Genomic DNA, 24,047 nt, shown 5'->3' on the forward strand with positions numbered 1-24,047 from the left:
TAGTGATGTAATAATGTAATAACAAGTACTTCGTTTTATTGACGACGGCTAAGGATAGTGTGCAGGATCAATAAATGGTAGATGACTCAGCTGGGCTCTAGCATACTTTAATCGTAGTAAAAAAAATTCAAAAAAAAAAGGACACTAAATACAATCTTTACGCAGTTACAGTTACAGTACAGTCGTACAGTTAACGCCAAATGCCTGTCCTGGATTCAGCAGCTTGTCAGGGGCAGGATCACTAAGTATAACACACCAGGAGGATCGACTGGGGGAGCTGTCTGCGGAAGTGATTCAATTCTTGTCAAGTATTAAAATGCGTATCCTTTCTTTGGCTTGTTCGGAGAAACAGCGGCAATACGTTCATTTCTGGAGCAAAGGACACTCAACAGGACACAAACGAAGTATTTCCTGCTTCCTTGGGGTTCAAAAGAGCTGAATAAGCACTTCAATAGATTCGTTTTCAGGATCGGTTTCGAAAATGAGTTATTGAGTGCCTATCCCGTTTTCCAAAGCGTTCATTCTGGCCGGCACCGGGACTCTCCCGTTAAGATATTAGATATTGCTTGGATTTCAAGGGATTTTAAGGATATAATGCCGTATATGGTATGCGTCTAGCTCCCCACATCGATCCACTTCACACACACACATTCGCACTTAACTACAGCTAGGACAAGGGCTGGCTGGCAGGACTCAGGCGCACTCTTCCACGTACGTGGCCGGGAAGATCCCGATGTGGTTGCGCAGCGCTCCCAGCCACCAGCCGTCGTCCTGCTTGGCGTGGACCTCGATGATGTCGCCAGGACTCAGTTCCAGCTCGTCGTAGAGTTTCGGGGTGTAGCTGTAGAGGGCCTTGCAGCGCCCCAGGACAGGACCGTTGCCATCCGGCTGCGAGCTCTTCTGCAGGTCCTGAGCGTTCTGGTAGAAGTGCTGTTGCTGCGTCTGGAGTGGCTGAAGCGGCTTTGCAGGCTGCGGCAGCGGCTGCTTCTCCAGACACTCATCCTCGTCCTGCGAACTAAACTCGTCAAAGTCCGAGTCCTGCTGGTTGGAGCCGCCGTCCGCCTGGCCGCGATCGCTGCCCCCCAGGTGGTGGTGGTGAGCCTGCTGGATGTCCTGCTGGTTCGACAGGGTCTTGGACTTCACAGAAGACGCCACGGCGGCGTTCGTCGTCGAGATTATTTTTGGCTGGCTGGTGAAGTTCGTCTCTATGTTGCTCTTGCTGCGGCTGAACTGCTTGACCACGGAGCTGATGTCCGTGCAGGACCCGTTGCTGGTGTTGGTGCTGTGCAGATGGGAGCAGTTGTCCTCCGGCAACTGGTGGTCCTCCTCGGCGTTTATATCCGTGACGTCATGGGCAAGGAATCCGGCCGAGTGCTGCTGCTGCGACTTGTCGTTGTTCTTCAGCCAGTTGGGCACCTTCAGGATGCTCTGTTGCAGGCCAGTTCGGTCCCGGGTGATCTGGATGTGCTGGGCTAGGGGATGGGTGGTCCTGGGCTTGTGGTCCAGTTCCAGGAGGGCAGAGTGCAGCTTGAGGCGGGCGCCCTCCAGATAAGTCAGCATGGATCGGATCTGCCAAAGAATACAAATAGAAAGAGTGGAAGGATGAAGAACCACCAGGAACTCACGTGGTAAAGCTTGTCAGTAATGTTCTGGTGCTCCTGGTTGTTCAGCGACTGCGACAGGCCCCTCAGCCCGTCCCTGGAGCGGCGCTCCCGCTCCAGATCCGTCTTGACTAGCTGGAGGAGCTTGATGAGGGCGTGCTTGCGCCGCTCCCGGTTCATGGCCAGAGTAGTGTGCTCGCAGTAGAAGTCAGGCAGGAGCTGCTCGCTGGGGCCCTCCGAGTTGCGGCGGATGTTGCGCACCACCTGCATGTCCTTGGCCACGTTGCAGGCCTCCAGCTGGGGCTGCAGTCGGGCGCTCAGCCCGCCGAGGATCGGGTTCATGTCGGCGATGAGGCGGGCGTACTGCTGGGCGAAGTTGTGCATGTTGCCCAGACGCTGTTGCTCGCTGCTCTGCAGCTGGGCGGATCCTCGCAGGACTGCCATCTCCCAGTCAACGCGGGCGCGCTCCGCCCGGACGCACAGGGTGTAGTACTCGACGTCGGCCCGCTTCACCGCCTCCTCCGCCTTTTTGCGCTTGTTGTCCAGCTTCACGCAGTCCTTCTCGGCGGACTTGAGCTCCTTCTCCGCAGCCTGCTTGTTGGGTCCTTGGTGCAGGAGGGCGATGGAGGGCGACTTTTGGATGCGCACGTCCAGCATCGCGTCCTGCAGCTTCTCGTTCTCCCGGGCGGCCGTGTGGGAGGCCTTCTTCGCCTTCGCCTCGCTAGCCCGCCACTCGCCCAGGACGCGAGCGGCCTTGTCGACATTGCTCTCCACCTGGAAGGGAAGATCGTCAGGATCGGGGGAAGAAATTGAAGGGAAAGGAGAACTCACCGCCTTGCGGGCCTTGTGGTGTCCTTCCACCACGCTCTTCAGCGGCTTCACCAGCTCATCCGTGAGCGAGGCGGCCAGCTGCCTGTGGATGTCGCTGCGGCTCTCCATCTCCGTGGCCACGCCCCGCCAGGCGTCCGCCACGCTTCCGGGGATCTCCCTTCCAGCCTTGTTCAGTTTGTTGGCCAGCTTGGACAGCGACTTTGAGTAGATCAGCTCCGAGTCGGCTCTGCAGGATCAACCGGAAGAATTACGCCATGAAGTTGGTTCTAGAGGACCCACTTACCTTTCCTGGAGGACGAAAATGAGCTCCTTGCTGAAGTCGCCACCCTGCTTGACGTATCGCCGCAGTTCCTCGAAGCCATTCTGTCCCTGTGGAAGGAAAGATAGGAACTTTAGAAAACAAGACAGAGCCAAAGAGATTATCCTGCCCGCTATCCTTTGCCCTCCCAGACCAACTCCTGTACCTCATCCTTGAACCGCTTGGCATGCGGCGACAGGTCCTCCTCGCTGTTCCGCTGCGACATGGATGACTCCATTTCGGTGCGCTCCGTGACATCCTCGCAGCTCTCGGTGACGTCCCGGCGACTCCGCTCCGGCGACATCGACTGCCGGCCGGGCTCGGGCGCGGACTGGTTGAGGTTGCTCCGGGACTGTGCCAGTCGCTTGAGCGGCGTCTGCTGGCGCACAGCCTCCTTGATCCTGGAGCTCTCCTCGCCCAGCCAGTGCTTCATGCCGTACCAGCCCTTCCGGAGCTTCTCTTTGTTGTGGCTGAAGTTGATCAGCGTTTGGTTCTTGTTCTTGAGGAGGGTGATCCTCCGCTCGTTGGGCCGCAGCTGGTCCCGGTGGGTGCAGTACTCCAGGTCGATCTCCCGGCTGAAGTCCTCCGTCTCGTTGATCTGCCGCGTCAGCTCCTGCAGCTCGTCGATCGAGACGAACAGGTTCTGCGCATTCAAGCTCTGGTAGCTGACGGACTTCAGGTCGAAGTCGAACTCGTCCTGGCTGCTGCTGGCCAGGCTTTGGTGGGAGCTCTGCCGCGAGCTGCGCTGGGAGTTGACCTTCGAGTTCAGCTGGAACGAGTCCAGGCTCTTGAAGTGCGGCTGCTGCGCCAGGAACCCGCCATTCGGAATAGGCGATCTCTCAAAGGTGGGCTTCCCAGCAGGCACGTTCTCCTTGTTATCGCTCGCAGCCAGGCTGAGCTCGCTGGTTCCGTACAGTTCCGGCAGCTCGGGCAGATTCAGGTCCGGGCCCAGGTGTGCCGGAGCAGTGACGTTCATGTTGAGGGCCATGGAGTTGGACTTGTGCAGGTAGACCTTCAGCTCGGTGCGGTGCAGGTTCTGGACAGACTGCGACTGCATGTGCTGCCTGGCGATGCGGGGCTTCCTCATGGGCGGTTCCACGACTGGGGACAGGGGCGGCGACTGGCAAGGAGTCGGCGGCAGCTCCTTCGGTTCCTCCGCCTGGTGTGTGGGCGTTTCGAAGTTTTCTTGCTTCTCCGGTTCGGGCTCGGCTTTCTTTTGCTCCTCCTCGTACGGAGTGTCCTCCACGGACTCACAGTGCTCATCCTCCTTCATCATGTCCTGTGGCGTGCTCCTGGCGTCCACGAACTCGTCCTCATCCGAGCTGCGCGGCGTCAAGGTCCTCACCACGCTGGAAGTCTGGGCTATCCCGCCCCCGATTTGCTTCAGTCTCGCCTCGGTGACATCGAAGCGGTCTGTGTCCAGCGTGGTGGTGGATATCAGGACGGGAGCCCCGATTTCGAGGCGATGGTCCTCCGAGTGGCTTCCGGTCATGTTGTAGCTCCCGGTGTGCTGCTTGCCTGGCGACTCCCCACCGGCAGCGTTTCCGCCACTATTCAGGTTCACGCTGCCGAGGTGGCGGCGTCCCAGCTTGTTTCCCAGCACCGAGTACCGTTTTATCCGGCCCAGAAATCCTTTGGGTCCATTGTTGTTGTTGTTGCAGTTGTTGTTGTTGTTTTGGGCAGTGTCCGCCTGGGGAAGATCGGCCATGGCGGCGCTGTCTTTGCCGCCCAGCTTAAACTTGTGCACCCGCAGGTGGTTCATGGTCGGCTGTTGGATTAATTATGACGTCAGCAAAATAACATAACACTACATTGCAATTTATGCGCTTTGTGCGTGTGAGCGTGTGAGCGTGTGTGTGTGTGATGACTCTCGCGGAGTAGCCAAGACAACAACCAAGGCAGCACAAGAAGAGCGAAAATATGAACCGCTACTCCAGGGGTTTGGTGAAATGGGGAGCCCCACTGGAAGGGATGCTGTTCGTCCTCTTTCTCTTTCAAAAGGACACAATTGATAGGAAAATGGTGAAAGGCACTTGGATTATCAAATATGGAGTAAACGCGTTTCTAGGTAAGTCGCAGTTTCGTTCTTGCGGCTATTAATAGCTTAAGATTGAAATTCGAGGAGGGTTGCCCCCGGCCACCTACATTTGTTAGCTGTCCGACCCTCCCATGGGGGTAGCTCCCACGATGCACCTCTATCCCCGTTAACTAAGTAGACTGCTTAAGCGGCCGACGCTAGGCCGCTGTTCACCTAAATAAAGGCTTAGAAAAACAAACAAACAAAGCGTAAGAAAAGGGGGGTGGGGCACTATTCAAGAAAGGTGCAAGGGAAAAGTCTCCACCTTCGGTCCCGCTCACTCAACTCCCCACACCACAGCTCTCTCGCAGAGCGCGCCGCTCTCCCCGTCTCTGTGTCCTCTGCTCCACTTTCGGAGCAGGTAGTGATTACAAAACGGTGCAGTTTGTTTATTGAGGCGCAGCTGAAGGCGAAGCACAGATAGAACCGATTGATGGGTCTAGGAACGCAGTCCCCAGTATAGGGGACAGTGGCGGCCGGGGGCATAGGTAGGTAGCGCTGCGTTGGCCGCTCTCTTTGGAGACTTGGCTAGTGACACAATTTGAACCTTTACATTAATTCGCGGGCTCCACTGTACTAGCTCTGCTCGCTTCTCCGCAAGACGGATCTTTCTACTCTTCCCGATCCTCCGTGCTGGTAATTAGACTAATATTTTATTTATGAACTGTTTACTTTCGAGTTAAGCCCGCTAATAGTGATTCCCCGCGAGTTCTGAGCCCCCAGCCCTTCCCCTCCCGCTCGGGTGAAATGCAAATTGTTTTTATTTCCCAGAGCTCCCCGAGCAAATCATATTTTCTAACTACATCTGTGCATATAACTCTGCCCAACTCCGATTGGAGCTGCCGCTGGCGCAGCGGAGGGCGGAGGTGGCGGCGCAGAGCTGGCGACAAGCGGCAGTCGTCAATGGAGCTCATTAAGCCCCAGTTGCTGTAACTGTATTGTGATGTAAGCCCGAGCTTTGCGAGCGTTCTGCTCAGGCCCAGGCACAGTGGGCCTGGACGCGAAGATGCAGCTTTAAAATGCAGTCTTAAAACAGCTGCCTTTTACTGGCAGGCATATCGAGGCCTCGTTAACAAAATCAATATTTACGTTTTTGCAGCAACTGGACCGGACAAGCTATCCCCTGGCAAGTAAACACTGGGACACCGAACCCCCACTGTACCCACTCGTGCAGCCTGGCGTGGATGTATCTGGGTTGCCTCCGTTGCACTCGCCGCGATTCAAACGGCCGACGTGCGAAACCGTAGTAAGTAAAGCAATTTAATTACACTTTGCACTTGTTTGTTGCTGGGGCTAATAGCATTTGCTTCGTGGAGAGGCCCAGCAGAAGCAGAAGCAGAAGCAGAAGATGCACCGCGAAACAAGGGTAAACGAATGCAAACAAGGTGCCGGGGCTCAAGGGGTTAATCATTCCACTCCGCTCCGGCGGATAAGTCACGTTCCAGGCCGTCAGGGGGCTGGAGTTGGACGGAGTGGGTATGGATGAGTGGATCAAGTGGATCAAGTGGATCCAGTGGAGTGTGTGGCAAGTCAAAAGACAATTCAACTAATGAGGGGACTTAGCAGTGACTTAGAAGCTCAGTCCAGTACCCTGTTCTATAACACGAGCTATCAAAGTAGCAGGCTATCCAGACTATTTAAGGGCAGGAGGCACTGGAGGACCAAACGCATGAAACCTCCAATTACCAATGTCCATGCCAAGGTCAAATAACATAAATTATGGCCGGTGGAGGGCCGAAAACAGCCAACAACGAGTCTGGGCCTGGTGCTGCCCGTGGGTCCGGGGCAGGCCCTATAAATAGCCCTGCAATTGCAGCCACCGACAATTCCAGTCCCGCCTCTGCCAGCCCCTCCCCCCATTACGGCGATTTATGATTAATAAAAGGAATTAATCGCCAATATGCCAGCGAGGAGCCTCCGGCGACTGCTTCTGTGATTGCACAAGTTCAAGGCCGTGGATCAAGATTCAAGAGGATCCACGCCGAGGTTCCCATGTCGCCCAACCATTTTCGGGAGCGCCGACTGGATTTTGGCCTTGTACTGGCTCATGTCCTCGCTGGCGGATGGAATCGACTTGCACTCGAAGTTCCGCGACGGTCAACTGACTGGCAGTTGGACGAGCCTTCCGCTTTATAGCTATTAGAACATAAACTGGGAGCGGTTTCATTTTGTATCGAATGTATCAGATTGTGGCAGACACCTGCCGGCCCTTTGGTTGCCTGGTACTGCCCTATTCCTACAAACCCGAGGTGCGAACACCTGGACAGAGTAAACCATTCATGGGATACCCATTTCCACTAAAAAGTGTCCCCTTCGGAGTCGCAGAGATCCCCGTTTCCATGGAGTGATATGAGTAGAGAGTAGTAGAGTCATGGTCGTACATAGATGGGATCTTGTAGCGGGTGGTTGTCGTAACTGATTGCCCGGAATTAGTCTAGAATCTAGATCCACGATATGATGCGCATTATCTCGAATAATGCCCCGGAAAATAAACAAAACGTTGCCAAAAACACGGCCAGACCTGCCCTCCTGCCCTTAACACGTCGTGTGGGATCGGCTGATCTCTCGATCTCTTGATCCCCCGGAGCAGGCCAAAAATAAAGAGTATATAAGGCGGAATACTGAACAGAAATAACGAACGTGCCTCGTCGCCCTCCATTCTATTCCACTTACGCAAATATTTTCTCAACTTATCGCGGGATGTTGCGCCAATGCGCCAGGTCTGGGACCCGAATGCAAAAATGATTCTCCTAATGGGCGAATTATTCAGTAGAGCTCTCGTGCTTTCCCCGCATTTCTCGAATGCCATCGCGGCCGGAGAGATACCTTTTTGCTGCGAAGTACCAGCGTTAGCCACTTTTTCAATGATCCGCACTAGACTCGGGCGGATCGCGAGATACAGCCTCAGATAAGCAGCATTTCTCAGATACACGGATTACAGTGAACGATAAGCAGCTTGGTGAAATTCCGCCCTATCTTTGCGGTTTCTCAGGTGGCAGAATCTGCCACGTAATCGCCACGATCTGGGAAACTAAGCAAGATTAAAGATGAGAGCATCTTCTTCTACTCCGAGATACATTTCAGTGTCCACGAACCTTCTTTGGGGCACGAAAACAGAGTATTTGACCCCCAAGACCTTGGTTAATTGAAAACCCGCCCCCACATTAGAGGCCTACTCCTAATGGTGCAGCTTCGGAGCGCTTCCCTGCAAAAAGCCAGCACTGCGAGGCTGGTGCAGCTCCCCAGGCAGGGGCAGGGCCTAACACAATTAACCCGCTACGGAGTGCCGCCCCAATCAACTCTCTGTAAATGTCATTGACACGGCGGGCATGGTGCAGCCGAGCAACAATGGACAGGGGCCCGAATATAAAGGCATTTGGGCTCTGCTGCCAGTGGCTTTGTTTCCTCCACATTCTGGCTGAAAGCCTCGGCGCTGGCCGTTAGACGGCATCCATTCGGCGCTGCTGGCCCTGAGCGAGTCTGTCAATCTTGTTAGAAATGCGTTTGTCTTTCGAAAGGGCACGGAGAATCCGTAGCGGAGGAGGAGGGGGATCAGAGGAGTCCCCTTGAAGACGCGGCCAAGAAGCGGCTGCATTTATTTTTATTCGACATTCGGTCATTTGGGCTTATGCTTTGTTTCTTTTTATTGTCTCGTATTTGGAATTTGTTGGGTTAAGTATTGCCTCGTTTCAGAACGAATAGAACAGTGAGGTCTTCGCAGAGTGTTTCTAGATACTAGATACTAGATACTAGATAGATTCATGAAATGTCCCATCAAACGAAATCAAATGGTTATTGGCTACAAGTCCTGAAGTGTGTATCTTAGAAGAGATCTTCTAATCCATCCCCGAAAGGTCGGTGGAACTACTGGGGCTTCCCTGTACCTTCAACTTCAACTTCAACTTCAACTTCAACTTCAACTTCGACTTCGACTCGTAACGGTTAACAGGTATTCAGCAACTAAGTTATGCGAAGAGCCAAACAATTGCCGGCCATAAATAATTATGCTAATCGCAGGCCTACCAAAGACCTGCCATCAGCAGCGAACATCCATGTAAACAGCCCATAGAGAGTCTATAAATACAGGCACAGGTACAGGCGTCGGATACCCACACACGCCCAGGGTATCTGTGTAGGGGCGCCTAGATGCGTAGCGGCCAGATTCAGCTTTTATTGTGTTCTATTTGGGAATCGTACAGAAACAGAAATAATTGGCACATTTTCAAGATGCTAGGCACAGATTTTGGAAGAAGACTCTGCTCTGGGGCGCTGCAGCGCCTCCTCAGTCGGTGCAGTCGGAGAACAAGATGAAAGATACTTTCGGCCATCTGACAGATGCGCTGCTCGTTTGTCATCCGACAAACTTGGGCTAGTTTTGGAAAATGCCACAAGGTCGCCGAAGCGGATAGCAGCAGCCAAAGGCGCAACAAACTACACTCTTCTGAGTGCACTTGCGTCAGATACATTTATAGCTCGTGGTTGCATCTCTGCAGGAGGCGACTGCTCTGGCGGTGTCTTTTGGCGGAGCAGCGCCTGCCCTCCACACTCCTAGGGCCCCATCACTTCGAAAGTCACACGAAAGCGCTTCTCACTCAATTCCAAATGAAATCAATCAAAAAACGATCCACTGCACTCAGGTGCCGCTGTTGTTGCTACTTCGCACATATCGTACTTCACACACACACGGCCACTCGAAAAAAAAGGCAATTAGATACTTTTGTTCTGCGGTTATGCAAACACAGAACGTATCTATCCGAACTGGTGCAAAAATTACCGAAAATGAATAAATATGTAATTATGAGAGCGCCTCTTATTATTGTTATTGTTATTGTTTTTGTTGCTGTTGCTGTTGCTGTTGCGGGTGCTGGTGCCTCTGGTCGGCAGCGGCGACATTTACATTTACGCGCGACGTCGGCGTTGGCGACTAAATTTAGAACAACGCAGGAGCAGCGACGTCGACGAGTTGCGACGTCCCCAACACGCGGCAGCAGACTAACCGCTCTGCTACGCCGGGGGCTCTGCCAGAACGTTGCGGCAGCGGCAGCAACACTGGGAGCGAGAGAGTGCAGCAGAGAGAATACGGCAGTGGAGCAGAGAGACCGAAAGGGGAGCTCCCAGAGCTCGCCGCGCCAGCGCAGGTGAGCTGAGACGCCGCAAACTGGATGCTGCAACTGGATGCCGCAGACCCCCTGCCTTTCTTGGCCCATTCCCCCAGGCCGGCTGCCCCATCTTGTTGCAGCACTGTTGTTTTTGCTTCTCTGCCGCTTGTCAACGCGTAGGCCAAATATTTGAATGGGGGCTGCGGCGCCTAACGTCGTTCGTCTTACGGTACCAGCGCTGGCGGCTGCGCAGCATGCAAAGCGGTACTCTTTGATTGGCCTGCCAATATACCGTTGCACAGTGAGGCCTAATTGGGAGGAGGCATTATTTATTAATTAAGCGGCCGATCGATAACTGGCTGAAATTAGAGAGGAAAGTAACTCGGAGAGGTCGGCGTGTCAAGAGTGGCGAGTCATGAAAACCTCCTCGAAGTGTCTCTGAACAGAATCCTTGAAATACTTTGTCAAATTGGTAGTCGAGTAGGTCCTTGACCCAGATCCTGTAAAGGTCTAAGCCCCTTAGCCAAAAATCCTTACAATTACTTCATCTGAAGAGAATCTTCCTTCCGGAGCTTTGATTTTTCTCCCATAATCCATTTCCTCGAGTAGATGTTCTCCAATTTGTATCCAAGTCTGTGCCTCCAAGTCTGCGTCCAGCCGCACGGGGGCTTCACTGTGCCCCATCGACTGTGCCCCATCAGCCTCTGCCGAGTGATAAAATAAATTTAAGCAGCATAATGCACGTGCTGAGTGGCGGAGACGTCGCCTCTGGCGAGTCTGCCGTTGACAAGTACCGGTATTATGGTCGGATCTTCGGATTGCCGGATAGCCGGATCGTTGTGTCGTCGGGTTCCCGGTTGCATAATCGCAGCTCTACACTCGACAAAATTTGTTAGTATCTGGCTGGCTGAAATGTTGATTTTGCGATCCATGAACACCGTCGTTACAGAATGGATTTGGCTTAGAAGGAGAGTATTTTTTTGAGTGCCTCATAACGATGCGCTTGCGCCTAGTCGCGTTGCAGATTTATGCGGCACGGAGGCGGTGGCAAGGGATGGGCAGGTTACGTTATTATAATCGGAATCGGAGGAAACCGTTCACACGAACTGCTGTTGCACTTGCCGCTTGACCGACATTCGCGGGCTCGGAACCCGTACAGCGGGTTTCTGGTAACGAGCACTTTTTCGGCGCTTGAAGATTTGAATTAGCCAGCGTTCTGGCATTTATGAGATTCCTCGGCGGGTATCTGAGTGACTGAGAGCTGAAACAGACTTACTTGTCATTCGAATGGTGGATGGTTGGTCTGGTCTGGACTGGTCTGGTCTGGGACGTTGCAAAAATAATATTTCAAGAAGTAACCGTTGCGCTTACCTGCGGGCGACAGAGATTGGGAAAAGATTTTCACATGAATTAGTCAAAGGTTAAGTCGGGCGGACGAGACAGGTGGAAGAATAGGGAATGGGTCTATGTTTAAAGCAAACCAACACCACTAATAACATAGTTAGTAATACATCCATCACCTCGGAAGAAGAATATAAAGTCAGTAACGTTTTTTTACTTAGTTTTCAAAAGGAAAAGCTTTTAGCCGATGCCGCCACCAACATGGCTGCCAAAATGGCCGCCATGGCCGTGTACTAGCCAAGTTTCCAACCAGAAGTTGTAACTACATTTTATTTTACATTTCATTTCAGCTGCCTCTAGGCCTCTTTTTAAATACATTTTTTAGTGATGACTTGGAACTTAGACTTGCTAATTTATTCATTACTAGCAGTACCCTGCCACGTTTCGCTGTGGCATATTGTTGTTGCACGCATAAAAAATAAGTCAAACAAAAAAGAATAATTTTCAAATTAATTAAATTCTGTAATACTTGTGGGTATACAATATTCTTTGTTTCTCCTCCTTAATCATTCATTATTATTTCTGTATTTTAGTACATAGGTTGCTCTTCACTTAAGCACCTTGTGATACACGACATTTTTTGTTTTATTATCAGGCGCAAAAACAAACAACGCAGATGGTCTTCCGACCCGTGAACATGCCACGTATAATTGACCATGGGAAAAACATGAATGTTCTAGATTTAAACCACAAACTTTTAAGGATTGGCCTTGTGATTTGTTGATTGTCATGGCAAATGCAAGACGTATCGGAAATTGAAGTCTTTTAAATTCAAACGGCATATCGGTTGGGATCATCGGGATCCTCGGAATGAGAACTTCCTCACCTTTGAATTTTCCTATCATTATCGTAGCGTAAATTACATACATTGTTCATCAATTTACTAACCACCAAACGCGTACCGTTGCACAGTTTTGGTTGGTTTATGTTTCGAAGCATGATTACTACGGAGCCAACCTTTAGGCGTAAATTGTGCGGTGGTAAGCCAGGCACGTCCAAAGAGTTTAAAAATTCAATTGGATAGTTGGTGGCTTCATCTTCATTTGTGACGCAGTCAATAGATTTGAATGAATGCATTGTTCCAATGATCTTATTTTGAATTATGTAGTTCAGGTCATCTACATCTTTATTCTTAGCCGCTAAAATTGCTCGCTCACTCAACCATTCATTATTTTTGTAGTTAGAAATAATATTTGGAAATACATTGTTGATAAGTTCGTCTTTTGATGAGACAAAATTACAGAAATTATTTGGAAATGATATTAAACCGCTCGTTTCTATCTACAAAATAAAAACCAGATTCTTTAACTACATTCTATGTAAGTACAAAAATAAATACCTTAAATGTCGGATTAAAACCTCCTTCTTCGATAATGTCTGCCCCAAATGACGTCATTTGGAAACAACTATTGTATTTTCGAGTATTTGCAAGAAAGTGGCGTGATTCTTGTGTTTCGCCGCAAAGCAATGAATACAATGGCTCTTGTGGCGGAGTCAACACTGGCAATTTCACTTTACCATTAACGCAGCATAATCCAGGCGTTTCTCCGGAAAACTTTAATGCACCACAATACTCGCAAACAACGTCCATTTGCCCAATGCAAACGCTAGGATGCAAGCTGTAATCATTGCTGCAATCGTATCGAAACGCAGCTCGATTCAAATCAGCTAAATATCTGCGTCGCAAATTGAAATCTATTTGAGAAGCACGAAGTCGAGCCATACTATTGCGGCGCTGTTCACGTGCAATTTCTCGTTCTTCTTCAGTCCTTTCATATGCAATATTTTGTATTGTTCTTGCATTACGGCTTCGTCGGGAAAGATTCGACCGTCTTGGTCGCGGCATTATTAATTAAACTTCACTTCACTTCAATCCACTTGTTAATTATTTATTTAATAGAAATAGTTTTAATATTGATTTCAGCGCAACACAATCTTTTTGGTTCGTTGTTAAATTTGAGAGCCTGACTATGAATTTGACTTCGTTTGTAACTGATTTGACATTTTCTTCTTAGCTGTCTGCCTAAATAAAAAAGTATGGGCCAGGGAGGAAAGGGAGGAACGCTGTCGAACGGGACAAAAAGTATCCTATGTCCTTCTCCTGGCTCTAAGCTACCTCCCTACCAATTTTCACTCAAATCTGTTCTTCCGTTCTTGATTTATAAGATGTGTAACATAAAACACGTTGTTCTTTTATATATATAGATTTTCATGACTGCCGATCTTACATTGTTTTGATGTAATTAGCAAACAATTCTGACTATCGTAGCTCAGACAAGTATCGTCCTATCAGATACTCTACGTGACTAATCTTGAGGTTTTCTCCGAATTGTTTCATAAATGTCTTGGACAATTGCTGGCTTCTGTTTTTGTGGAATTTACTTGGAAGATTACTCTCAAATGCTTGTTACCAGTATCTGTCGTTCTCCACGGCAATAGTATGTTTGTTTATTAGCGAAATCTTGCTAAACGCCGACAGGTAAACTGGTTTAACAATCAGAACCAATTCACACACGAAAGTGGGGCTATGGGGGTGACAAGGTGAGCAGGTGGCAAGGTGAGAGGGTGATAGGGTGACGGGGTGAAGGCGAGGGGGCGTGGCACAGTAAAGGGAAACACACATAATAAATTAAACTTCGATGGAAACTCTCGATGGTCGGAACGCTCCAATGGGGCTGATGACACCGGATCACAAGTCATGTTAGATGGATTCTGTTTAGTTTGGTTCGTTATTGGTGGCGTTGTTGCGGATCGGTGGATCGGTGGATCGGTGGATCGGTGGATGGGATGCGACGGATACACAAATGTGGAGCCTGGAACAGGTTCGGATGCGGACACTGATGCTCGGGTGTTCGGGGGACTTACCTGAGCGTTACCCATTAGAGCATCCTCTGCTGCGGCCTCTAGTTCTAGCTTGATCGGCAGGACCTCGTCCAAGTTCGCGTAGATCGGCTGATCCTCGCTGAGGCTCTGGCGCAGATTGCGCCTCTCGTCCCTTTGGCCCTTCTGACTCTTCTGGTCCTGCTGACTGCCCGCCTCCTGCTCGTCCGGCTTCTGCCGCTTCTTCAGGTGGGCGTTGAGGTTCACCGCCGACTTGGACTTGGCTCTGGCGAACCGGGCGGAGCAGCGCAGGGACTTCAGCACGCCGTAGGATCGCGCGTTCGCGAGCTTTTCTCCGGAGAGGGGAGAGAGATATAGGTACGTATATATAGAGGAAGAGACAGCGCAGGGGATTGGGTGGCGGTGGGGGCGGGGGCCAGTAGTGCTCAGAGGGAATTATTAAAATTATGTTGAGATTACTTGCTAAGTAGTGTCACAAATAACTAGTGCTAATCGCTAATGAGTAGTTAATGTTAGTAGTTCAAGCAGAGCAGGTTATAAATGCGCTTAGAAGGAAGGTTCAGAAGAGGTTCTACGAGCATGAAGTCATCAGCAAACGCTCCTCGTGCGACAAACAGCCGACAGCCATTTATCTCCAAGCGATTACCACCTACGTTTGCCATTTCAGGTCTCCAATTTATGCATCACAAAGCAAATAATTATTTTTTAAGGGGCTCTGCTTCAATTAGCGGAGCCATACCCTTACGCGGATGAAGGGGAGCGGGGGCGAATGAGTGGCGGAGGGCGGAGGGCGGGAGGGCTCGGCCTGGGCCTGTTCACTTTCTATTGGCAGTGTGGCGGCTCATGGAGTCCATGGCTATGGCTTGCCAACTTCCGGCAGAGCGGAAAATGGCTTCGCGGCTGAAAACGGGCCAGGTGAGCCCAGGTGCCGGCCTGCGGATGATTCAAGGCGCTGTCGGAGTCTACCCAGGCCTGTTTTTTTCTATATATAGACACATGACCGAGGCGACCGCAGCCAAGTCAGTGCCTGTAGATAAAACCAATGAACTAAGTAGCAGGTAATGACAGTAAATAAATGATGCACTGCGAGAAAAGCACTGAAAGACCATAGAAGGGGTCTGTAAGCCCTCCATTTGTGTGTAAGCCTTGCACCGGAGAGTGCCCCTAAAGCCCAATCGAATAGTTTGGGCGTGTCTCCATAACATATTCATAATGCCTATTAAATGCCACATAAAATAGGTTTCTCCCAGTGCACTTACTGCGCACTTGCGGCTGGCATTGCCAAGTGTTCAATTGCAACAACAAATCACCGGCAATTGCTCCACCAACATTGCGCATACGCCCCGTGGCCTCTCACTCGCACACTGTGCCAGTACCATACCATACCATACCATACTATACTAAACTATACTATACTGGACCCCAGAGCTCGTGCTTCAGAGTGCTTCTGCCTGAAGTGGGCCAGCAGCCAGTTGGCTGAAAACTGGAAAACTCGGTTCTCGTTGCCGCAATTGCCGAAAGAAAGTTCACATGTTCGCGTAGAACAAGTCGAACCAGTCAAGGTACACTGGGAGAAACGGCAGGCCCTCTCACGAGTGCAGGGGGCAGGTAGACCTCGCAAGCTCTTCTGCGATTGTGTGCATGATTTACGTGAGACTCAATCATTCATTGATTGAAGTGGGCCTCCCTGTGGGAATGACTTTGAACTCAAGGCAACACAGGCAACCCTGCTGGCACTGACGCAAGGCGGAATCATATTTGTGAGCTTTATGAGCCGGAAGGTTGCCCAACTGTTCCAGAACTGGAACCAAAATGTGGGGGGATAGGCCACTGGGAAATGGGAACTGGGAACTGGCCCAGACTTTTGAAACCGAGCTCGAACTGGAGCTGTTTCTCCATGTTTCTAAACTGGAAAAGATAGCCTCTGTAACTTGCGAAGCTGCCCCCTCCCAGCTGTGATGCACTCAATTCGCATTTCGTTACACGCTCCACAGAGCAGCCACAATGCCAGCTAATAGCTCGTCTGACACTGGAATCGAAGAGTGACGCTTCTGCAGGAAGCGTTCGGCGGAATGGATTAGACCCACCCATCTGGGTAGCCCCTGGCCTTCTGGCCCTGGACCCGCCCAATCTACAAATCTACAAAGCCCAATGCAGTCGTGTTGTTTTGCTACAGATCCGACTCAAGTTCAGCGAACTCTCGGACAGCAGTGGCCCAAGGAGAACGACTCGAGCAGCCACCAGATCGACCGACTGGTAGTAATCACCCATACGCACCGTGGGGCACCCCAATTACGAGTGGACTCATGAGACACGACTCAGAACTCCTTGTCGAGGACATCGCTTCTCTCCGCCCGAATTGCGCCACTTTATGGTCGTATTTCCCACTCGCTGTTTGTTTACTCCATCAGCCGTGCAATCTTTTGTTTTGGCTGGCTGACTAATTTGGCGTGGCATTTTGGCCAGAACTTATCGGACCTCTGCGGAATCGCAGATCGCCTTATCAGAAGGCATTCCGCTGCCTTTGTGCCAAAGACTGCCAACTTGGGGCCAAGCAATCGGGAGTGGGAGTTCTGCCACCAAGTATAGGTCAGTGCCGCGAACTTAGGGGGCGATAGTGACTAGCCACGCCCAACGGGCCACGGGCTACTAGCTCTTGATGACACACGGAACACCCATGGCGGAGCAACCTTATCTGCCATTTATTGGGTATCTCCAAACAACTTTTTCCATTCACGTAGGCCCCTTATCTATGGCTCGTACATTTGAAGTCATTCGAACTCCAGAATGGGTGGAATGGGCGGATAATGACAGTGTCGGATCGGATGTGAATATTTTCAGCAGAGTGCCTTGTGTGGGAGAAGCCGTCAAAGGTGAAAGCACTGGGCGAAAATGGTCGCGGAAGCAGCTGGATTGAGGAAGGCCCAGGTGAGTCAACAAGACAATAGTTCATACAAAGGTATATGGCTGGGATCGGAAGGCAGAGTTCAGTGGCTAAACCTATATATCCCCCGGTGAGAGACATTCGAATAGAAACTGCTGCCTTTTCGCTCAGAATAACATGGATTTCACCTGCAAATCGTCATCGAATGGCAGACTACCAATTGTGGAGCGGAGAAAGGAAAACAGCGACTCCATTGAGGCATTTGAATACTTTCCAACTGGCGAGAAACGAGAACGTTTCTGCCTTTTCCCCGAGATCGGCGACCCATTGTCTGAGTATCTGCCAGATACACTTGCCGTTGCCTCCGGCACAGTGGCCGGCTCGGCTTGGCGTCTGCTCCGCGGACTCCGTAATGAGGTCAGAGCCGTGGTCTCAGCACGTTTTTGTTACCAATTTGATGTTTGTTTTCGTTCGCTGGTCTGCTTTGGTTCCCCGGCTCGGTCACAGTCTGAGCCGAAAATCAATTACCGTTAATGCTGCTCCACATACCCAGATACACCTAGCATTGGACGTGACTTGGCTGGAACTGGCACTGGCACTGGAACCGAACGGCGCTGAGACCTCTGGGCCCTGCCCAAAATCAAGTGCACCCAGCTGAAGGTCAGAGTCTCTGGCGCGAAAAGTCTCTGGCTCCGAAGATGGAAACGACAACCGCGAACAAATATGGTAAAAAGTGGCCTATCTTTCTGGCCATATTTCTCGAGCGGGTTTTCTTTTCAGCTTTATTAGCTGGCTAGGACTGGGTGTGCATATGTGTGTGCATACAATGTGAATTAAAAAATCTTTCGCATCAACAGGCAGCCGCGAAAACAAAATAAATAAACCGTAAAAAAGAGCAACTATAATAACAAGTCGGGCTAATGGCTAATGGCTAATGCCACCGCGATCCATTTTAGCGACTTTCACTGTTTAATTGTCGCAAAATTTCATTTATCTCCACACTCGTATTTCGCCAGCAGTACTGCAGCAGTAGCAGATGTATCTGTTCGCTCGACGGCAAGATACTTGGCTGGTCGAGTAGTTGGCTGGCTTATATAAGCCGGCCAGGGAGTTGAGGGCTTTGCTCCACAGAGGCAGGGCAACTAGCGAAAGAAAGTGTCTCATGAGCTGGCTGGGAGCTCTGGATTCTGGCCAATTGGGAGTGGAAGGTCGTGCTTCCTGGTCACTAGAAAACTAGAAACCGCTGATCTTCGAGGGCTCCAATGACCACCTCCCAAGCCTCCTAGAGCAGCGAAAGTGTCGCCGTCGCTGGCCGAAATCTAATCATGCAACTGCAGTCCGATTACTGACTGGCTCATAACTTTGCCAACCAGTTTCCATTTCCAAAATCACGAAGTCAATCTTCAATTGAAATCTAATCTGGCCGAAAGGGGAGGGCTTTTGGGGCCGAAAACCAGAAACTGCCTGCACAATGAGGCGATGGCTTCCCAGATAATTGGCCAGCCACCAAATTGCATATGATCACGGACCCCTGAAAGTGGCTTTCCTCCTTCGAAGCTCGCTGGAGTTTCCTTCCGCGAACCCCATTTGAATGAGCTCCCTCCCACTCTTCGCAGTCTTTCTTTCTCCTTTGTGGGCCTGCCCGCCGTCTCTGCGAAACGAGTCTCCGGGTAATTAAAAGTTCATTGTCATGAGCGGGCTCCTCCAGCGAGTTGTTGAGAAAACTATTTTGCAATGCCCGCCCGAAATGGGCAGACGCAGCTTCCACGAAAATCCCCACACAACTTCCACATCGCCTAATGTGTTTTTACTTTTTAGCCACTTTTTTTAGCCACTTTTTTGGCCACAGATTTTCCCACATGAAAAACGATGACAAAATGCGCAGCCATCCAGCAGCGTCGGCGTCATCGTCATCGTCATCGTCACATTGAGTGAAAGTTGCTGATGACCATTGTGGCGGTTTTTATTTCGCTTTTTTCGAGGGGCCATGGCCAATGGCTCCTCGACGGTTTTCCGCAATTGAACTTGGCGCTTGGGAGTCGGCTGGCACCAGGAAGCAGACTGCATCTGCATCTGCATCAGCATCTGCAGCTGCACCTGCGCATCTTGCGGCCTCGGCAGAGAGCCGGGCCCAAACCCAATTTCGGCCACAAGATAATCGCCCAGCGACGTCAGAGCCGACTTTTGCGCAATCGGCTGCGCCGGCCAACAGGTTTCTGGACATTCGTGTCTCTTATTTGCGGGTGGAGAAGTGCAGCAGTGCCGGGAGAAGCGGCTGGGACCCAGCCGGAGACCTTATCACGAAGCGCCAAAAAGCTGGCACATTTTAATGGATCATTAAGCGATTATCGCCCCGATAACGCACTCATGACATGCGAATGCGAGCACAAATTCAGTCGAGAGGAGGGGCCTTATGTCCGGAAGGCAGCTTGTACCCCCACCAAGGGGTCTAAGATCCTTAAAGCGGAAAGCCTAATCTTGGACGAAAAGAATCCATCACAATCTCATAACCTCCATTTCGATAGATTTAATTGGAGTTTCCTGAATGGACCTGAGTTTCAAATGGAGAAAACGCCCATGTGGGGTGCTTTGTGTCCCCAAAGAAGGGTATAACTTTTCTCATAGCGATCAGATCTTGACGTGGAATGCCTTAAAACAATCGGAGAACTATTCTCCATCATTCTCCATCACAATCTCTAAACCGAAATAGTTGATAGTTTGATAGTTTTTTTGGAACGAAGGGGGTCCTTATTCCCTTTGGAAGGATAGCTTATTTTTGGGGCTTCTTGAGATAAATAACATGGAAATATATCTCTGGTTGGTTGAATCTACCTTGCGATCCACAAATACCACACAGTTGTTGGAAACGATTTCTATAACCGACCCAGTTGGAGCCGTGGTGTTGCATTCAAAATTTTGAACTTTTCTTTATCGCTAATTTATTCAAAAACTGTTCGATTTTCGCTTGTACCTTTGCATTCGAAAAAATTTAAAGCTCAACACTGAAACTGCTGTAGATTAGCGGAGAAATTTGATTAGGTTGTTCCAACGACCTCGACCCCGTTGTGACCTGTTCGTTGCGTTAATAAAGCGAAGTTTTGGCGCTGCAAGCTCCCTCGCAGAATCCGCAGATCTCAATATCGCGGCCCCATTACATACACGGAGATAACTTAGATTGAGTTGGAAACTGATAGCTTAAAGTGCCAAACCCGACCGCCCAGGGCAGAGCTACATTGCAACATTGAGGCCGGGCCCTGTACTTTAGGATGACAGTGCTTGCCCCATCCACGAATTGCACTGGCGAGTTGCGAAAATTCGAAAATCGGGTCATCCGAGAGATGCAAGGGGCAACGGGCAATGGGCAATGGGCAATGGGCCAATCGAATCGGGTTATAGCTGGCGACACGGGTTAATTAACGATTTGGACCAATTAAGTCTGTGGAGTGACGAGAGGAGGTGTGTTAGAGGTTGTGCAAAGTGTGAGGAAACTGTGGCAGCTTCTGTGGCAGATGTTAGTGCAGATAGAGTGCGTGCATCCAGCGGATACTCTGCGGTGCAGTTAGTCGATGATAAGTGTGTCAGGCTTCTTGGCTTACTGTGCTCTGCGACAGACCGAACCCCGTCGAGGGACTCGATCGCAACTCACCCATGAATTATCGCGGAATTGTGACATGTTTCGTAGCGAAAGCCACTACGAGATAACACGGTCTATAATGGTGCAGCCGATGATGGACGATCAATATTTGGATATATTCGAGTCGGTTTAAAAAGCAAACATTTACGGGATTGAGCGCGGACTTTCCGCGGCGCTGTTTACTTTCAGTTTCGACGCTGCCGTTTCGATTTCGCGAAACTCGCAGATTTTTTATAGTTTTGCTTAATTTATCTAACCAATTTGTTAGCTAAGCCGGACCAAACAAACACACATGCATAGTACACCGTACACAGTACACAGTACCCAGTAGACGGGACACACCAGGCAGACACACACCCAACGGACGAGCGTCACGCATGAAGAGTGCCTCAGATACTTTTGTATCTCGGTGCCTTCAGCTTTTTCGGGCTGCTTTCTGAGGCGTAACTGCGCTATTACGTGCGACAACTGTAACACTCGCCACCGCAGGCAGATGCACACAGCCCAACATTCAGATACATGCACGGACACTGATGCAGATACAGATACAGATACCACTCGGTACGGACTCGGCAGATACCGGGCTGGAAATACTTAAAGGCCCAGTCATTAGATACTAAGCTTAGTGGCATTCATTTACTTTTTCGCTCTGGCACTAACAAAAATAATAGCACAAAAACAAAAGTGTAGATCGCGAAATAATTGGTAGGAGAGTGAGCTTCAAAAGCACTGCGCGCGCCGAACCGACCACTTTGAGTTTGGGCCGCTAACTGAATCGCTATCTGAATCTGGCTTTTGTATCTGAACATCGGGGAGCTTGACGATTGCCGCTCTACGCTCTACGCTCGCCGCTCCACGATAGAAGCTCCACGACACCGCTCAGCGATGCCGCTTTCTAAACGCTCTCCGTCCACAGTACGCCAGCTCGTTGATCTCCCCTCGCGACGAGGTTTTCTTTTTGCCAAAGCAGCAAGTTCACAGCAACAGTATCTTACAGCAAAGGCTATCTTGCAGCAAATTTGGTTAGAAAACGTTCGCTCCCTTCGATTGGGGCCTAATTTGGCGATCCAGGACTGCGTCCAGTAATAAAAAATTGTTCTTGAAGAAGCCGAGTTACTGGCACTACCTTTCCAGCGCAATCTGCAATTTAAAATTCAACTAGAGGCAACCAACGATCATTCTGTAGTTTTTTAAATCAAATTTTTCTAGGATTTACGCCAGGAAAATGGTCCAATTCCATGTCTGTATCGGCGTCTAGTTACAAAATCTAACTGTTTGGGTTTACTTCATTATATTGATTTTTCTTATCCGGCAGTACCAGTTAAAATTAATAGCGCAAGGTAAAACATATTAAGAGAGGTATATTTTTTAAATTTACCGCACTTATTATTAAGTGTTGGAAAACGATAAACACGTGTCAGAGGTGGTCGATTAAGTGTATTAGAAAACGATTATTGTAACTATCGATAAAAAAATCTCTATGTATATCGATATTTCAATGTGTTATCGATACTAGCTGACTTGCTCATCCCTAGCTGAATCCCTCATCTCTAAGCGCGTGCTTTCTTTTAAATCAATTTACGATGCTTAAACCATATATTTATTGTAGAAAAAAACAGTATAAAAGTGGCGAATAAAGAACGCTTTACAGAACTGCTTCACACGAGGATAATGGATAACCTTGTCAAGCTAGGCCACCCAGCCATCTTCATCGTAATCGGGGACTAAACGCACGACCAGGGTGCCGATCCTTTACGCCATCCTCGCTAAGTCGACGATGAACACCGGCCTAATGTGTTTTGGTGGAAGGATTAAGTCATATCACTTCGAGTAAATTTGTTGTAAATCCTTCTCTTAAATCTATAATAACCTTGTTTTTCTATTTTCAGCCATAGAAAGAAGCTGGCAATGAATGGCGGTTGGCAAGGTGGACGTAAAAAAGGCAGACTTGTTGGATGACATTGATTGGGAATGGGATGGACTAAGCAAGGTTCTTAATGGATCTTTGGGAGACCAATGCCATGGCACAGTTTGAGGCATTAGTAAATAATCAACTGAAGCGGAGCACCTCATACAATCTGCAGAACTAAAAGCGCGTGCTAGAGGTAGGACATAATGTGCATTGGTAAAAGCCGATAGTAACTATCGCAAAGCATAGAGGTGGAATATAAAGTGTGTTGGTAAACGCTGATAGTAACTATCGATACGCAACTTATCGATATTTTTATCATCCCACTGACGATTGCTCATCTCTATGCCGACTTGCAAAACGCTCAGAAACTTCCGTGTCTATGAACACTTTTTTTTTGTTTGTTTCACCAACTCTGGATTCAACGCTGGTTAAACAGCGTCATTGTAAGCAAAAAGAACAGGAGATGGTGAAGAAGACAGTAGAACAGGATACGGCTGACGACGGAGAAAGGCGTCAAGCTCATCGTAATTGGTCGCGAACATGAACGAACCTGTGCGATTACCACACCAAGTCGACGGGGAGACCGGCTGAATGTGTTTTGGTACTAGACGAACAATAATGAGGCCATATTAAAGTAAGTTTTTTGTGAATCCTGCTCGAAAATCTATAGATATCTCTTATTTCTTTTTTCAGCCAATTTTGGACACCAGCGAACACAAGAGCCACCCTGCTTAGTTCAGAAATACGTCGGTCAAGTACACCAATCTAGAGGGCGGACCATAGGCAAAGAAAGGAGCCAATAAAGGTAAATCAATATATTTATTATGAGATTTTTGCATATTTTAACAAACTTTATATATCCAAAACGCTTTAGAGGAAGCTTAGATTGCTGAAGGGACAGATTCGGCCAAGGATCCGGATTCCCATTCTGAGCACCACATTAAGAGTGGCATGCTGCACGCCGGAAACCAATCGAAGGAGGAGGAGCTGCAGTCGCTAAGGCTTTCCCTTGACTAAGGGACCAGATCGCAAACAAGCTAGGCAAGCAACAGCGGATGGAGCTCAAAAGGCTACTGGTTGGCGGACGGAACAGAACTGGCGGTAGTAGCGGGCTTTCTATACAAATTTGAGTACGTATTCTGTGGGATTCGGGAAAGAACGGATGATTGTTCCTATCCACACACATATTTATTTAATTCTTTTCGTTGAATTTGCCTGTAATATTCCCTTTCTTTTGTTTCAGTGGCGTGAAGTGACTGGACTGGCCGTCGGAGCAGCTTGAGAATCGTCACATGGCCGCACCGCTTTCAAAAAAGGGAAGGAATTCGAAGCAGAGTCGCGGCCAGCAGAAGGCACAGATTTAACATGGACCACATTGGGGCGGGAATCATTTAAGTAGAAATGCAAAGGCTTAACTTCAAAAAGAAATTATTTTGTGGGCTTATCTTAATAAAAACTTGTATCTAAAA

The 24,047-nt window shown here is 49.6% G+C and overlaps 1 protein-coding gene and 1 long non-coding RNA gene across 9 annotated transcripts; one reads left to right on the plus strand and one right to left on the minus strand.

Annotated features, from left to right (window-relative positions):
• LOC6501950 (nostrin) lies at window positions 1-21,447 on the minus strand. Of its 5 annotated transcripts, none has more exons than XM_032452465.2 (6): window positions 20,679-21,447; window positions 14,173-14,475; window positions 2,716-2,801; window positions 2,433-2,658; window positions 1,626-2,375; window positions 1-1,569 (listed from the first exon to the last, which is right to left on the minus strand). In XM_032452465.2, the coding sequence occupies exons 1-6, from the start codon at window positions 20,703-20,705 to the stop codon at window positions 694-696; spliced, it is 2,268 nt and encodes a 755-aa protein (XP_032308356.1). In that variant the 5' UTR covers window positions 20,706-21,447; the 3' UTR covers window positions 1-693. The 5 variants fall into 5 exon arrangements, with proteins under 5 accessions (XP_032308356.1, XP_044573485.1, XP_032308355.1 ...); XM_044717550.1 differs by having other exon boundaries at window positions 21,307-21,445; XM_032452464.2 differs by lacking the exons at window positions 14,173-14,475; window positions 20,679-21,447 and adding exons at window positions 2,897-4,498; window positions 9,582-9,812.
• Window positions 5,217-24,047, plus strand: LOC26513717. 4 transcript variants are annotated; one of them, XR_006507801.1, is made up of 8 exons: window positions 5,217-5,295; window positions 5,907-6,053; window positions 22,276-22,496; window positions 22,556-22,771; window positions 23,015-23,212; window positions 23,272-23,383; window positions 23,453-23,708; window positions 23,822-24,047. It is a non-coding gene; the product is annotated as an uncharacterized LOC26513717 (long non-coding RNA). The 4 variants fall into 4 exon arrangements; XR_006507802.1 differs by lacking the exons at window positions 5,217-5,295; window positions 5,907-6,053 and adding an exon at window positions 17,062-17,076; XR_004310305.2 differs by lacking the exons at window positions 5,217-5,295; window positions 5,907-6,053 and having other exon boundaries at window positions 22,199-22,496.

The sequence above is a fragment of the Drosophila ananassae genome, chromosome XR (genome assembly GCF_017639315.1).
Source record: "Drosophila ananassae strain 14024-0371.13 chromosome XR, ASM1763931v2, whole genome shotgun sequence".
NCBI lineage: Eukaryota > Metazoa > Arthropoda > Insecta > Diptera > Drosophilidae > Drosophila > Drosophila ananassae.

What these genes read in the sequence shown, in the direction of transcription:
- LOC6501950 (XM_032452464.2), bottom strand. Translation starts at nt 4,492, where the DNA reads ATGAACCACCTGCGGGTGCACAAGTTTAAGCTGGGCGGCAAAGACAGC. An exon ending in ATTTTCGTCCTCCAGGAAAG is followed by an intron (nt 2,659 to 2,715) that starts GTAAGTGGGTCC and finishes TTGATCCTGCAG; the next exon opens with AGCCGACTCGGAGCTGATCT. An exon ending in ACCACAAGGCCCGCAAGGCG is followed by an intron (nt 2,376 to 2,432) that starts GTGAGTTCTCCT and finishes CTTCCCTTCCAG; the next exon opens with GTGGAGAGCAATGTCGACAA.